Consider the following 14,199-nt stretch of genomic DNA (forward strand, 5'->3'; position numbering starts at 1 on the left):
GATTTCAATTAATTAATTTGCTTTTCCGTGATTAGCGGATTATAGAAATCCCCTAACCTTTATATCATTCACACTGAACTGATTATTATTAAAATTCTACAGTGAAATCTTATACTTCACACAAAAGCGTTTTTTTGCTAGTAATAGAATGATAGGAATGAGAAGGATATTGATATGTGAGAAACAAAACATATTTTAGGCTTTGATTTTTATTTAAAAACTTAATAACATTATTCTTAATTTAATGTTTTCAAGCTTAGTCGAAGAGACCGAAGCCCATGTCATCATCGGATTCAGAGTCAGCCTTCTCTTCTTTTTTCTCTTCTGCAATAAAAAAAAACATCTATGAATATCTCAATACAAATAAGTAAAGGATTAGGAAAAGAATATAAAAATCAGTACGAAATTATTTCAGCATGGTTTTCAGCCGAAAGATGGTGATTAATTCAAAATCATCACAAGAAAAAAACTATGAATGAAAACTATGAAGAAACTAGAGTGAGCCGTACTATACCTTTCTTTTCTTCTGCAGCTGGGGCAGCAGCAGCAGCAGCTGCTGCAGGAGCGGCAACAGCACCACCAGAGGGTACACTGGCCAACTTTTCCCTTCCTAAAACAAGAAATTATACAGTTAAGCAGAGCCAAGCTTTCGAAATTGAAAGGAACAATTAGAAGCAAGTTCAGGAGGAATATTTGCATCACAAAATATCAAACGAAAGATGGTGTAAGTTTGAATCATCATAGTAGGCTATTTTAGATAAAATAATTAATATTTTCGTGTAAAACCTTACCTTGGGAGATTATTTCTTCAATGTTCTTTCCATTGAGCTGGCTGATAACTTTCTTAACCTTCTCTTGGTCGCATTCGATACCGACAGAGCTCAAAATTTTTTCGACATCTGCAGCACTAGGACTTGCTTTACCGCCGAAAGCGGCCAAAAGATAAGCAGCCACGTAACGCATCTGAAAAGAATTGAAATAGTAATAAACACAAAATAGCAACAATAAGTTATCTGGAATTATTGGATCAATCACACATCTATTTGAAAAAAAAATATTTTAAAGTAATAAATGTTAATAACAGTTATAATGAAAAAAATATATTTCGGAGAATAAAGTAGTTTCAGAAGGGATAATACAAAAAAACTTACTTTTAAGTCGTTTGACACGAAACGAGTACTGCAGCAAACTACAAGAAAAGGAAGAATGGGAGAATGCAGGTTAGGTTTTCGGAACGAAATCTTTTTCGATGCCTCGGCGCATGTCACGTTTTCTTCTTCTTTTCCATGTGTTCAAATCGAAACGAGAAAAATAGGTCGTTGCCTGGAGAACTAGTTTTATTGAAATAATAGCGATTTGAAGTAAAGTTTATTACTCAATTTCTGATTGAGAAACAAATATTCTGAAGAAAAAATGGAAAGGCAAACGCCAGCCATAGTTGATCAGGAGGAGAAATTGGGGAGAGACCTCAAATCTGCCACGGAAAGATGGAGATGGAGATTCAATCTACCTCAAAAACCAAATTATAACAATGTGTATTATTATAAGAAATCCAAGAAAATATTCAATGCACCTTGGTAGGTGGGGAATTTTTATAGGGTGAATATAATAAACAAAACCAATATCAGATGTGAACAAAGAGAAGAAAATATTTTAGTTGTTAAGCAATTCCGAAGGAAATGTAATATTTTTAGTTACGATTTGGACATGGACAAACCTCCGGATTCTTACAAGGGGGAATTTTTGCAAGTGAAAAATACACTGCATCACACTGAGTACAGATTGAAGAGAGCACAAGAAGAGGCTAGGAATAAAAAACAGCATTTAATACAGCAATGGCAAGAGCTCGAAATTAAAGAAGCGGAATTGAAGAATAATTTTGTACAATTCAATAAGGTTTGACTCGCTCCATTTGTTAATTTATCACTCTTATGAGGGTAGGAATCTTTTTGATATTTTTGAGAGGTTGATTGCGCATCCACCATTTCAGTTCAACTAAACCTAGAAAGTAGGCTACCAAATATTATAGAGGCTATATAATCTTTATTAGGCTACATTCTTCTGGGAAAACAACATAAAGGATTAAAGAGAAAAATGTTTAGTATGACACGGTTAATATTTAAAATCTTACATTTGCAAAAATTCTCAAAACAGTCCTGTTTTTTATTCAATTATTCCAAATTTACGTTAAGTTTAATAATTATTTTTTCATAAATAATTTTATAGAGAAACAATAAAGTTTCAGTAGGAAATGAAGACAGTGACAAATTTACTTTTTCATAATGCATTTTGGCGCCTCTATCAAATGATCGTGTCCTTCTGCTTCATTCGTTAGATATTTTAGATATCACTTGAAATGCGAAGTTACATTATTAGTTATTCATAACGAGTAAATAATTTTTTACCGATTTTCTCTTCCTATAGTTCTTAGGTAGAAACATAACAAAAAGAAAAAGGGCCGAACAAAAGTTTCAAGAAATGCAAGCGATGAGAGAAGAATGCACAGAGAAGATCCGGCAAATGAAGATGGATTCGGAGAAAATAAAGGAATACGTCGAAAGTACAAAGGAAATGATAGAAACTCATAAGATTTACGGGGTGAGCGAAAAAATTTGATTGAGAATTCAGATTTCATCACACGCGTAAAATCGTAAATTATTATTATTCTTTATAACTATAACTGAGTAAGAATTTATAAATTAGAACAAACAAAACTTTACAGAAAATAACATAAATATTTGGATATAAATATCTGTCGAATTCCATCAAAAACTGTTAGGAAAAATTGACCGAAAGTTGTATTTTTTTGTTTTTTTTATTAATTCATTATTCAAGACGTGAAAAATATGAAAGGTAGCTTTTTCCTCTCTAGAAAAAGTTTCTGTTCTTTTTATATTTTTTACAATCGTTTTATTTGAATGAATTGAGCACAAACATTTTTCATTTCTCAAGAGGTTTCAAAAACTGTTCTTTCTAGAATAAAACTTGAAAATAATTGAAATTGAAGTCAGTTTACCAACAAATTTTCATTCAAAACTGGAGACATATATGTATCGGAAGAAATAAAATTGAGGAAAATATTCCCCATTTGTGAAGTCGTAGTTGCTTGGAAAGAGATAATTATAGAGATCAAGATTTGAATTTTGTTTTACACTTCTAGAACTACCTGAACAGTGTTGTGATGACGGGAAGTTTCAAGACTATACATCACATCATTAACAGGTACATAGTGCTAGAAGAGACGAAGCAGAATGTGGCAAATAAAGTTAGCGAAACCAGCGAAGAATACCATAACAGACGTGCGATAAACGTAAGTGAAAATTTCGTTTCAGTTCGAAAACATATGGAAATGAAGTATTTATTTGTTAACTCCAGTTTGAAATTTTGGATGAAATTAGCCTCGTGGGGTCACAGACTTCTGAAGTACTTTCTATAGACGGCTGTGGTGAGGGGGACATGTTCTGGTGGTAGCCCAAGGATTTTTATCTCCATCAGAAACTGTCCTTGAATGCAGGTCTTCATATTTCGTATTTGTGTATCGTGGAGCAATCTTACATTATTTTAAAATGAAATATAAAGTGTAATGAACGAGTGTTTTTCTGAAAAATCATTTTAGAATAATCTTTCTAATTAATTTTGGAAAGAAATATTTTCAGTTTCCAATTTTCAGGATTTCGACATCGTTCGGAATTGTAAACATTCTGCACCGTTTTTATTCCGTTTTCAGTTCTGAAAAACGATGTCGCACCTTATAAACATCCTGAATTGGAAGATAACCGTGTTTTTTGTTCGTTTTTGTTCGCTAGCACAGATAAGTCGAAATTAAGCCGTCTTCATCGACGCAAATTTTACCGAATTTCGACAATAGGGGCACATCTGATTTCCGCACCCCCCCTGTGAGTATAAAATCAGATGTTCCCCGCAGGTCAGTCACTTACGCTTTATTTACGATTAATTCCCTTGCTGTTGGCTTAACGTACGAACCCGAATTATCGCTCCGTGTCGACTTAGTGCTCTTAGAAGTTTTGTTCCGTGTGCAAGTGCCTGTACCGAAACCATAGGTAAGACGACACTCCGCCTGTTTTTTTTTATCATAGGAACTTCAGTCTTCCTTCATTTCTTACTACCCCGGTTTAAGTTCCACTCCTACTGCTGAAGCACCCCGCTGGTGTGGATACTCAGGGGGTGCAGAACGCACTTTGGAGTGGCGAAAAACTTCCTCCATCCCTTATTACCCCTCTTTAAGTTCCACTCCTACTGTTGAAGCACACCGCTGGCGTGGATACTCAGGGGGTGCAGAACGTACTTTGGAGTGGCGCTCGAGTACACCAAGAAAAAGGCATTACAAAAGAAACATGAACACACAAAAGTCACTTCCTTATTTTCTCCAGCAATATCAACGAAATTGAGAGGCTTTAGAACTTGTTTTGTTGCCTTCACAGACTCAGAAACACATCAGGAATTCCAGGTTGCTGCATGAGGCCCAATTGCCCAAGCGTTGATCTTAAGATCTCTTGGGGTTATATTCCCTCAGGTTTACATTTTATATCTGACTCCTCTCTCGATGACTTCAATATATGCTCATATGGAGCGATTTCATTCTGTTCAATTCGATGTTTCCGCAGGAGAAACAGCTGGAAAGCTCTCAGATGACCTTTCTCAGTCTCTCCAACGAGCTGTCCGAGCTTCGAAGGAAGTACGACGATGCCAAGAAGAGGAGCAACGCCTGGGAGAGGGTATTGAATGATATCTGCAACAAATACGCGGCCGTGGCCGAGAATTTGAGCTGGTCGAGGATGGCGTTGAGGCACATGTTCGATATGGCATTCTTCCGTGTCCGGAGACGTAGAAGGAGGTGAGAATACTCAGCCTTCATGATAGATTTCAGGGTTTAATACCAAGACCTCCCTATTTGAGGTGTATAGGTAGTTAAAACCACGTACTAGACTACAAGATGACCAACTTTGTGGATCTACGAAAGCTCTTGAAGCTTCAAACCATTTCACGGGTTTTTTTCAGAATAACCATCTTTGACCACGGCTTATTCCTACGCGAAGAAAATTAACGATTGCTACACCACATGCAAATGTGGGTTTCACCATCTTCTACCCTTCTGGGACAATTGGTGTGGTGGTCAAAGATGAAAGGAAGGCTTTCTGGTATTTTTCCCTATCTCTTCCAGGTTGATTAAAACGAAGAAAGACGATCTGGGCAAGATGCTGCGCATCAACGAAACCCTCAAGGCTCTGGGGAGGATCGAAGCTCAACTGAGAAAATTGTACGGTCAGCAAAGTGTCGACACATCGATGGACCCGATAAAGGAGGACTTTGGTATCAAAGTCGAGGTAGTCGCTCCAAAATCGCCTGGTCCTAAGGCGGGGGCGGTTATGGGAAAGTGGAAGGGGAAGAAGAAGCGGAGGGTACACATGTCGGTATGTCTTTGATAGTAACAGGTGTGAAACTAGTTGCATACTCAGTCTGAAAAGAATTACTGAGCAATTATAACTGAAACTTTTTTTTCGATTTTACTCTTTATGTTTATATGATAAACCTTATTGAAAAAACTCCACCAGGGAGGAGAGGGGGATGTGGAGGACTATACTGAGAGTCCCGATGACACGTGCCCTATAAAGCTTGCAAGAGATAAGTGGAAATACGCAAACGTGAGGAACTTCGGGGAACGTTACAAAGAGGCACTGCTAGGCATACAAGAGGAAAAGCTGCGTGAGAAGATGAGGAAGTTGACTTATGGTGAGTGACCAGAAAGAAGGTTAATCCTTAGTCTGAAGTTTTTACTGTCAGTAAGAGTTTTGATGACTATTTTCTACGAAGAAACAAAGATTATAGAGTTACTTAACCTAACCTATTATTATTATTATTTGAACTGGGGGCGTTGTGGCACTATTAGCCTTTCCGGAACTGCGACCATGTAGATCTTTTGTTCTATACACTACTCATCCATGGGAACCCAAGGAGGTCGTCAATGGTGTTGATAAAACTGACAACATCCTAAGAGGCCTTGGCTGTTACCTCGTGAGTATCAAGAACAGGTTTCCCCATATCAATGGTTCTTAGGCCAGCTAGCTCTGGACACTTGCATACCATGTCTTCAGCTGTTTCTGCTCCTGGTCCACAGAGCCTACAAATCTCATCTGCTGCCTTTGCAGTTCCTGCAGCCGGCTGCGTGTGATGACCTCTTCGGTTTTTGTTCACCATGCTAGAGACGCACAGGTGACAATAGGGCGTATAGTCACAGTACTATTTTCGGTTTCATGCCCCAAGTCTTTCCAAAGAGTCTTTTGCAAGCCCACATCGCCGCCGTGACTCTGAAAAGAGTCTTAAGGTCCTTTCGTTTGCATAAAAAGTGTAGCACTTTTCTACACTCGATTTGATTTACACCAGTGTAGAGGAAGTGTAGTTTATGTAAACATAGGCAAAAAGAGATGTAGATAAACTACACCTCCTCTACATTGGTGTAAATTCAATCAGCAAACGAATACTAAAATCGAGTGTAGAAAAGTGCTACACTTTTAATGCAAACGAAAGGACCTTTATCTATGTGTTTTCTCCAGTTGGGTTGGCTGTCCAGGATGACACCTAGATATTTGCACTCACTGGAGAACTTCAGAGACTGGCCATTCAGGACCAGCGCTCTGAAGTCGAGATTCCTTTTTCTTGTGAACGGAGTGTTGTCTTCGAGGGATTGACAGTTAGCCCCTCCTCATCGCATCACTTTTCGATAATCCTGAGAGCGCAGTTTGGATTAGGCTGCTCAGTGGGCCTTCATGGTTGCCTCCCACAGTCACCACTACGTCGTCGGCGTATGCCTGGACCTCAAAGACATTTGCCGTTAGCCTCTCCAGAAGACTGTCCATGACCAGACTCCACAGCAGGGGTGATAGTACCCCTCCTTGAGGGCATTCCCTGCACGTCAGTACGGTCACTTCAGTCTCCCCCAGGTAGGCTGTGATGGTGCGTCCTTTCAACATAGCTGATATCCTCTTAACATTGGAGGGTTTAACCAAACCTAACCTAACTCTATAATCTTTGCGAGGAAGTTACGTAACCTCTCAACCCTAAATGAAGTCTAAAAATTTTCTTAAACTGACATTTGCTGAGTATTACTTTTTCGTTTTTCTCTGGCAACAAAATAAACACAGTTTTTTCCGAAATTTTTTGTTTCGGACTCAAATTAGCCGAATTAAAGGTCCTTTTCTGTGGCAAATTCAGGTTAGGCAAACCTACACTCACATTATTCCCTTTGCTAGAGTATTGATTTGAAGCTTTTATCAATCAGTTGTCTGTTTGTCAATCTCAGATACTACTCATCTCATCTCCTATGTGTTATTACTGTATCCATTTCTAGTACAGTTACTTCTTTTCTTCAAACTTCTTAAGTTTCACTTCTATTCTTCACTGGATACTGTAGACTAGCATCGTCGGCTTGAAAATCTTGATTTTCCCATTGCCAGGCTCCGATACCAGCCTGAGCAGTAGCGCCCTAGTCAACCCCAAGTCGCACAAGGCCAAATGGGCGGCGGCGGCGGTGGCCCAGAAGATCGCGAGGGAGGTTGGAGGTACCGAAGTCCACCTCCCCACTGCCGCCCCCTCCGCAAGCCTCCATTTGATGGCAACGTCGGACAGCGTCCTCGTGGTCCAGGACGACGTGCTCGATAACGAACTCTTGGACTTGAACGTGGGCGGCAAGAGGCAGCAGATGAAGAAGATGATCGAGAAGAGGTTCGCCATCATGATGGATGGGCACAGGGATAACCAGGTGGTCTCGTTGCCTTCGATCTCGTCAGGGCAGCATCAGAGGAAGGGTAAGATACGATCTAGGCCGGCCACTTCTGTTGTTTGAGGGGGATCTAGTGGTAGTTCAAAGGTAGATGAAACTGTAGTTTCGTAGTGCTGGTTTTTCGGAATCCATTGATGGTGGAACCGAGTTTTCTCTATTTAACTGAGGCTTCCTTTAGTCTCAGATACCAATAATGAGTTCATGATTACAACTAGAACTAATGGCACAAAAATCCTCATGTGCAACTTTTTTCGTATTCTTGCCTCGTGTTCACGTATCTTGATCTGTATTATCGTGTCTGGTGTTATAGTTTCTTCTTATAAATGGTATTGTCCCGACGAGACTGCAGGTGTTGAATCATTACCTACTCGAGGCGAGACTGTATATCTAGACGAGACTTTATTTCATTTAGTCTATACAGGGTGTACTCAAAGGTGAGGCTTTTTTTTGTCAGAAGAGAAGGTAGAACTCATCAAAATAAGTCGTTCAACCAAAAATTTTCTATATAAAATATCCAAGATGGCTGAGATACAAAACAGCATTGAATTTCAAGTACGGGACTGTGGAAGGTGACTCTGACATCGCAAAAACGAAACAAAACATATAAACATGTGGCTGGACAACGAATGATTCAGTACCAAATGTTCATCGGTCGTCATCGGATATAATGCATCAGATCACTTTCGAGAGAATCAAAATTGTTGTATCGTGCAATTTAAGGCGAAAAAAAATGTAGAAAATCAAGGCAATTTCTTGAAAGTGTTTATGTTAATTATTTTGAAAAAGTGCTATGATGTTTCCCCATTTACGACGATTGTTGGGATGTTCGAACAAGAAGATTGTGATGCCCATCGTGAAAAAACTCGTGAATAATTTAGACGAATCTTATTGGTGAGATTTTGGAGTATTATTCTATTTTTTACACTTGTGCCCTAAGTCACTTCTGTCAGTTGGTATCGAAATGAGCCATTTAATAAAATCGTGTAAGTTACTACAAAATAATGAAAAAAAAAATCGTCAATCCAGAGTTTCCATTTTCATTACCACGTTAATATCGAACGAGCCAATATCCTAAACGAAACCACATGGTCGAATCAGGAGATGAGTTTTTTTCCAATGATTTGCGATGATTCTGCTAACAAACGGTCTAGGGTCATATTAGAATCTATTTCAGTAATAATTTTCAATTTTTTCTTCAACTTTGTCGTTTTGAAAGTTCTGTTGAGGTGATTTTTGGTGAAACGCTTTTTTTTTGACCAGTTCTATCTTACGTTGAAAAAAAAGCCTTACCTTCCATTACACCCTGTATATAGAATTTGACTGGTAGGTTCTCGCATATTTCGGCGATAGCCAAATATTTCATCGAACATATTCAGTATATGCCTCTATCCAATGCAAATAAACATCAATTTTAACTCCAAAAGACCCAAAATTTTGCAGAATCTCTAGTTTCCTTCAAAACTAGATAAATTCTCAGAGAAGTTTAATTCTCTAAAGTGTTAAATAATTATTTTGATACTTATTGAAAATAATTTTACGTTACGTGGAAGGTGACTCAGACATCGCAAAAACGAAACAAAACATATAAAAACAAATGGCTGGACAATGAATGATTCAGTACCAAAAGTTCATCGGTCGTCATCGGGTTAGATGCATCAGGTCACTTTCGAGAGAATCAAAATTGTTGTTTCGTGCAATTTAGGGTGAAAAAAAATGTAGAAAATCGAGGCAATTTCTTGAAAGTGCTCATGTTAATTATGTTGAAAAAGTGCTATGATATTTCCCCCATTTCATCCCATTTTCACGACGATTGTTGGAATGTTAGAACAAGAAGATTGTGATGCCCATTGTAAAAAAATTCCTGAATAATTTAGACGAATTTTATTGGTGAGTTTTCGAAGTATTATTCTATTTTTTACACTTGTGTCCTAAGTCTCTTTTGTCAGTTGGTATCGAAATGAGCCATTTCATAAAATCGTGTAAGTTACTAAAAAATAATGAGAAAAATTCGGCAATCCTAAGTTTCCATTTTCATAACCACGTAATTATCGAACGAGCCATATCCTAAAAGAAACCACATGGTCGAATCAGGAGATAAGTTTTTCCCACTGCTTTGCATTGATTCGGCTAACAAACGGTCTAGGGTCGTATTAGGATCTATTTCAGTAATTTTTCAACTTTGTCATTTCGAAAGTTTTGTATAGGTGATTTTTGGTGAAACACTTCATTTTGACCAATTCTACCTTCTGTTGAAAAAAAAGACTCACCTTAAAATACGCGCTGTATATAGAATTTGCCTCCGAGGCTCTCGCATATTTCGGCGATAGCTAAATATTTCATCGAACACATACAGTATGTCTCTATTCAATGCAAATAAGCATCAATTTTAATTCCAAAATGTTGCAGAATAACTAGTTTTCTTCGAAACTAGATAAATTCTCATAGAAGTTTAATCCTCTAAAGTGTTAATTCAATACATTCTTTTGATACTAATTGAAAATAATTTTACGTTACGTATCAATATTCCGCATGAAAAACAGAATTATTCACAATACGAAACTTCGAAGCTTTTTGGGCTTCCTTTATGAGACTCGAGACGAAGCCTATGGTACCTGTCCACCTGCGACAAAATAGTCTCGAGAGCAGTCTCAAGAACTCTCCGACACAAGTCAATACTATCTGAACGTGTCTCAAGTCAGAGACTCGTACCCCATACAGAATAACCAAATAGAAGGCTCAGAATGGCCTAGTATAAAGTTCACTTTGAGACTTTCGTAGTAGGCTCCGCGACGAAAATGAGACTATAAGTCCAGACTTGACATTTAAAGTTTTTAGCCTCGTCCGGTTAGAATTGTATGAGAACTCGTACCTTAGACAGGGTGTCATAATAGAAGGCTCAAAAACTGTCCTTGTATAGAGACGCCTCTATTTGAGACTACCGTAGGAGACTCGAGGAGAATCTACTAGTGCAGACTCTAAATTTGAAATTATTCAGTCTCGTCTCGTTTGAGTTGTATGACAACATATACTTTATACAGGGTGTCCAGATTGAAAACTAAAGTGGCCATTTTTTTTCTCTATTCGAGATTTTCCTTTGTGTTCTATTTCGTCGATTTATGGATGCCTCTTTTCATAAATGAAATATATTCACAGAGCCTTTAATTGAAAAGGAACGAGCGTTCGTTCCGGGGCTTTCTCCAGATAAGTTACCACGCATAAAAATCAGACCGGTCAGAGGGATAAACCAAAAGGCCAAATGAGAACAAAAGTGACTTTGCAAGTAAGATTATATGAATGTCGATCGGCCGGATATCTATTAAGATTAACAAATATACACTGTTCATTTATTTATAAGATTAATTTATGCAGAATGTATTCACGAAAAAGAAACATTTCAACATTTCTTTATTGTACAATAATAAACGTTGTGAAATCTCTTTATAAGTATCTTGTATTAACATTCTTCTATTTAGTTCTTTATGCGATTGAAGAATTCTCTGAGTATTCTTCAATTTTAGCAGAACATATGCTCAAGCAATCGTTTGAAATGACAGGAGTTGAAGTTTGGATTATCAGGTATTTACATCTGAAATTTTGTTTGAGTCTAAGGGGGAGCGACCACCAAAGTAGCGTAGCACTGACATGGGCGATGCAACATGCAAAATGCCCTGTCAGTGCTACGCTACTTTAGTGGGCACTCCCCCTTAGTTAGACTCAAACAACATTTCCTCTAAAGCTAAAACTAGTTTAGTAATGGTGGGTTCACGCAGAGCTGCTAAGAACTAAGAGCAATCTAATAGACAGGGTGTTTTAGTTCTTAGCAGAGCTGTATTAATGAACCCACCCTTAATTACTGTTGAAGACGTAGATCATAATGGGACAAATCTTTCATCACATCCTGACCGCTTCTGAACGTACTCAATCCACTCATATTTTTGGTGGTTTCACCGGTCGTCAAACAACACTTGAGATGATCTGACAAAAAGGAGATGAGTGTCAAATTGACGTGGCAAAAAGTGTTGCAGGATCGAAAAACATGGTAGATTTCCAGAAGATCTGCGCTTATCTCCCTAAAGATGTTTACAGGGAAACCCGTTTCTATAGGACTTCCAAAAGATTCGTCAGAGATGTAGAGTGAGATACATTCTTCCACCAAAAATATATCCATTATCATTTTTTCACATATTGTTCACTTCTAATTTGTGAATTTGGTAGTGTTATAACTCGTAAAAAAGTGAAAATATTTAGGACAGCTCCAGTTCGAGAAGAAAAACAGATCAACGTTCATTCTACGGCTGCATCGTGCGAGGAAGATTGTTTTTGTGTCAACCAGAAGCTAGCAAGGCGTAGAAGAAGGGCTCTACTCGATTTGGAATCTTTAACAATGCAGAAAAAAGAACTTCTCGATCGAGAAGATGATTTTCAACAACGTTTCATAGAGTTTAACGAGGTGAAAAACGATGTAGTTTTTCTTAAGTTCCCTCGAAATTTTACGAGGTTTTTTTCTGTGTATATATAGCTTATAATCCAGAATGATCAAAAAAAGGAACGCGCCGCTACACGTCTGGAAGAATTTCGGAGTTATGTTAAGGAACAAAAGGTCAAGATTAAAGATATGCTACATAAGGTCATGGAGTATAGAATGCTGAAGGACAAGTTGATCAAAGAAATTGGGAAGCATCGTATTTACGAGGTGAGGTGTACTAACAGGAGGCCTAGAACTACTCAGCTTTCATAAGACACTCAGTATATATACTTCTCTTCATTTCACCATAAATATTCGGCTCGCTAGATGAAAATTGCGCATTTCATGAATTTAATTATTATTGAAGGAATACATAGAATCCGCATTGTACGAGTTTGGTCGTAAAGCTACAGTTGATGATGCTATAACAAGGTATAGGAGTTTAGAGTCGAAAAAACGATTTCTGATGTCTAGAAACGTAGCCATGAACAGCAAGATAAAAGAGACCTATGAAAAAACTGTGAGTAATTTTTTTCTTTCATGTTCCATCCTTTAGAAGAAAATTGGCAGATGATCACCTACTCTGTTTTTCGTGTTCAAATTATCGTTGCTGCATATACAAAGGGTGACAATTGAAAAATTTGACAATTTAAAAATTTGCCCAACTATATGTCGCGACAAGGATGTTTTCAGAGAAAATGCCGGAACAATTTTTAAAGGGAGGGGGGCATATTTCGAGCAAAATAGTAAGCCGAAATCTCCTTAAACCTAGGTGTAGGGGCTATCACCCCTAAATTCTTCATAGGGAATAGAAGAGTGAGCTTAACCTCAATTGGAAGGCAATATGTCCCTCTACTCTATATATTGTCTTCCCATTGAGGTATAGCTCACCCTCTATTTCCTATTAAGAATTTAAGGGTGACAACCCCAACACCTAAGATTGATGAAATCATCCTTGTGGAGACATTTTGGCCTGGCAAGTTTTCAAATTGTCAGCCCCTGTACCCACTTCAAGGACTCAATAAAAATTTGCAAACCATAGTATTCATGTAGAAGGTCAAGTCATCTTTCAATTGAAGTAAATCTCGCCCCCTATTCCCTATTGAGAATTTGGGGGTGATAGCTCCTACACCTAGGGTTGAGGAGTTTTCGGCTTACAATTCTGCTCAAAATATGTCCCCCTACGAATATAAATTGACCTGTTCCGAAATTTCCTCTGAAATCATCCTTGTCGCGACATAATTGGACTGGTAGGTTTTCAAATTGTCACCCTGTATAGTTAAATGTGGAAAATCGCTCGTACCCTTCAATTCCTGATGATATTCTTTCTTTGGGATCACCTCAAATCAACAACGATTGTTGATCTCTGAAAAACCCAATCAAAAGTGACGAAAGCTCAAATGAACTAAAGCAATGCTCTTTTCAGCTGATCATCATGGAAGATAAGTGCCAGAAGATTATGCATATGAAGGGACACATATCTAGAATTGTGTTGAGATATGGCGAAGCCGTCAAGAGAACATCTGAGCTGGAATGCTTGATTGCTAGTTTGAAGGACTTTTGTGCCATCAGGCTTGAGGATTTAGTGTTATCAGTCCAAGGTATAAAGAACTTGAACGAGTTCATGCGAACGAGACGTTCTTTGCAGAAAATATCTATCGAGCACTACAAAGGACAGTCAGATGATATGGCCATGGTGTTTCACCAAATTGTAGACATCAAAGATACAATGAGGTACATGGCCAACATTCTGGAAAATTTGGAGATGCGTTCGAAGGTAGTGAGAAAATTGTGGAGGAAAGGGGGACACACTGTAGCCGTACTATGAATCCTTTCCAATAATATATATTTTATACAGTTTATTATAATAAGATATACAAATATATTTTTACGTTTTTAACACGAAGAATGCTGTGATGAACTTCTATTTTATTCA

General features: G+C 38.0%; 3 protein-coding genes and 1 non-coding gene across 5 annotated transcripts; 2 read left to right on the plus strand and 2 right to left on the minus strand.

The window, feature by feature from the left end:
• Window positions 1-193: 193 nt before the first annotated feature.
• Window positions 194-1,286, minus strand: LOC123319738 (60S acidic ribosomal protein P2). The gene is made up of 4 exons (XM_044906642.1): window positions 1,152-1,286; window positions 792-963; window positions 515-610; window positions 194-324 (listed from the first exon to the last, which is right to left on the minus strand). The coding sequence occupies exons 2-4, from the start codon at window positions 961-963 to the stop codon at window positions 257-259; spliced, it is 336 nt and encodes a 111-aa protein (XP_044762577.1). The 5' UTR covers window positions 1,152-1,286; the 3' UTR covers window positions 194-256.
• On the minus strand, window positions 388-464 carry LOC123321174. Its single transcript, XR_006538831.1, has one exon. It is a non-coding gene; the product is annotated as a small nucleolar RNA Me28S-Am982 (small nucleolar RNA).
• A 29-nt stretch (window positions 1,287-1,315) lies between the features above and the next one.
• Window positions 1,316-11,245, plus strand: LOC123319736 (coiled-coil domain-containing protein 42-like). 2 transcript variants are annotated; one of them, XM_044906640.1, is made up of 9 exons: window positions 1,316-1,577; window positions 1,695-1,896; window positions 2,425-2,598; window positions 3,161-3,310; window positions 4,626-4,855; window positions 5,183-5,432; window positions 5,574-5,751; window positions 7,473-7,823; window positions 10,952-11,245. In XM_044906640.1, the coding sequence occupies exons 1-9, from the start codon at window positions 1,414-1,416 to the stop codon at window positions 11,056-11,058; spliced, it is 1,806 nt and encodes a 601-aa protein (XP_044762575.1). In that variant the 5' UTR covers window positions 1,316-1,413; the 3' UTR covers window positions 11,059-11,245. The 2 variants fall into 2 exon arrangements, with proteins under 2 accessions (XP_044762575.1, XP_044762576.1); XM_044906641.1 differs by lacking the exon at window positions 7,473-7,823.
• Window positions 11,246-11,542: 297 nt separating this feature from the next.
• Window positions 11,543-14,179, plus strand: LOC123319742. The gene is made up of 5 exons (XM_044906649.1): window positions 11,543-11,932; window positions 12,047-12,248; window positions 12,318-12,491; window positions 12,631-12,783; window positions 13,690-14,179. The coding sequence occupies exons 1-5, from the start codon at window positions 11,835-11,837 to the stop codon at window positions 14,089-14,091; spliced, it is 1,029 nt and encodes a 342-aa protein (XP_044762584.1). The 5' UTR covers window positions 11,543-11,834; the 3' UTR covers window positions 14,092-14,179.
• The last annotated feature ends 20 nt before the right edge of the window (window positions 14,180-14,199 follow it).

The sequence above is a fragment of the Coccinella septempunctata genome, chromosome 9 (assembly GCF_907165205.1).
Source record: "Coccinella septempunctata chromosome 9, icCocSept1.1, whole genome shotgun sequence".
In the NCBI taxonomy this organism is placed as follows: domain Eukaryota; kingdom Metazoa; phylum Arthropoda; class Insecta; order Coleoptera; family Coccinellidae; genus Coccinella; species Coccinella septempunctata.

Coding starts and splice junctions, on each gene's coding strand:
- LOC123319738 (XM_044906642.1), bottom strand. CDS start 963: ATGCGTTACGTGGCTGCTTATCTTTTGGCCGCTTTCGGCGGTAAAGCA. Junction 611..791: donor TGAAGAAATAATCTCCCAAG/GTAAGGTTTTAC, acceptor TTCTTGTTTTAG/GAAGGGAAAAGTTGGCCAGT. Junction 325..514: donor AGCTGCAGAAGAAAAGAAAG/GTATAGTACGGC, acceptor TTTTTATTGCAG/AAGAGAAAAAAGAAGAGAAG.
- LOC123319742 (XM_044906649.1), top strand. CDS start 11,835: ATGGTAGATTTCCAGAAGATCTGCGCTTATCTCCCTAAAGATGTTTAC. Junction 11,933..12,046: donor AGATTCGTCAGAGATGTAGA/GTGAGATACATT, acceptor GAAAATATTTAG/GACAGCTCCAGTTCGAGAAG. Junction 12,249..12,317: donor GTTTCATAGAGTTTAACGAG/GTGAAAAACGAT, acceptor GTGTATATATAG/CTTATAATCCAGAATGATCA.
- LOC123319736 (XM_044906640.1), top strand. CDS start 1,414: ATGGAAAGGCAAACGCCAGCCATAGTTGATCAGGAGGAGAAATTGGGG. Junction 3,311..4,625: donor ATAACAGACGTGCGATAAAC/GTAAGTGAAAAT, acceptor ATGTTTCCGCAG/GAGAAACAGCTGGAAAGCTC. Junction 7,824..10,951: donor AGGGCAGCATCAGAGGAAGG/GTAAGATACGAT, acceptor ATATATTCACAG/AGCCTTTAATTGAAAAGGAA.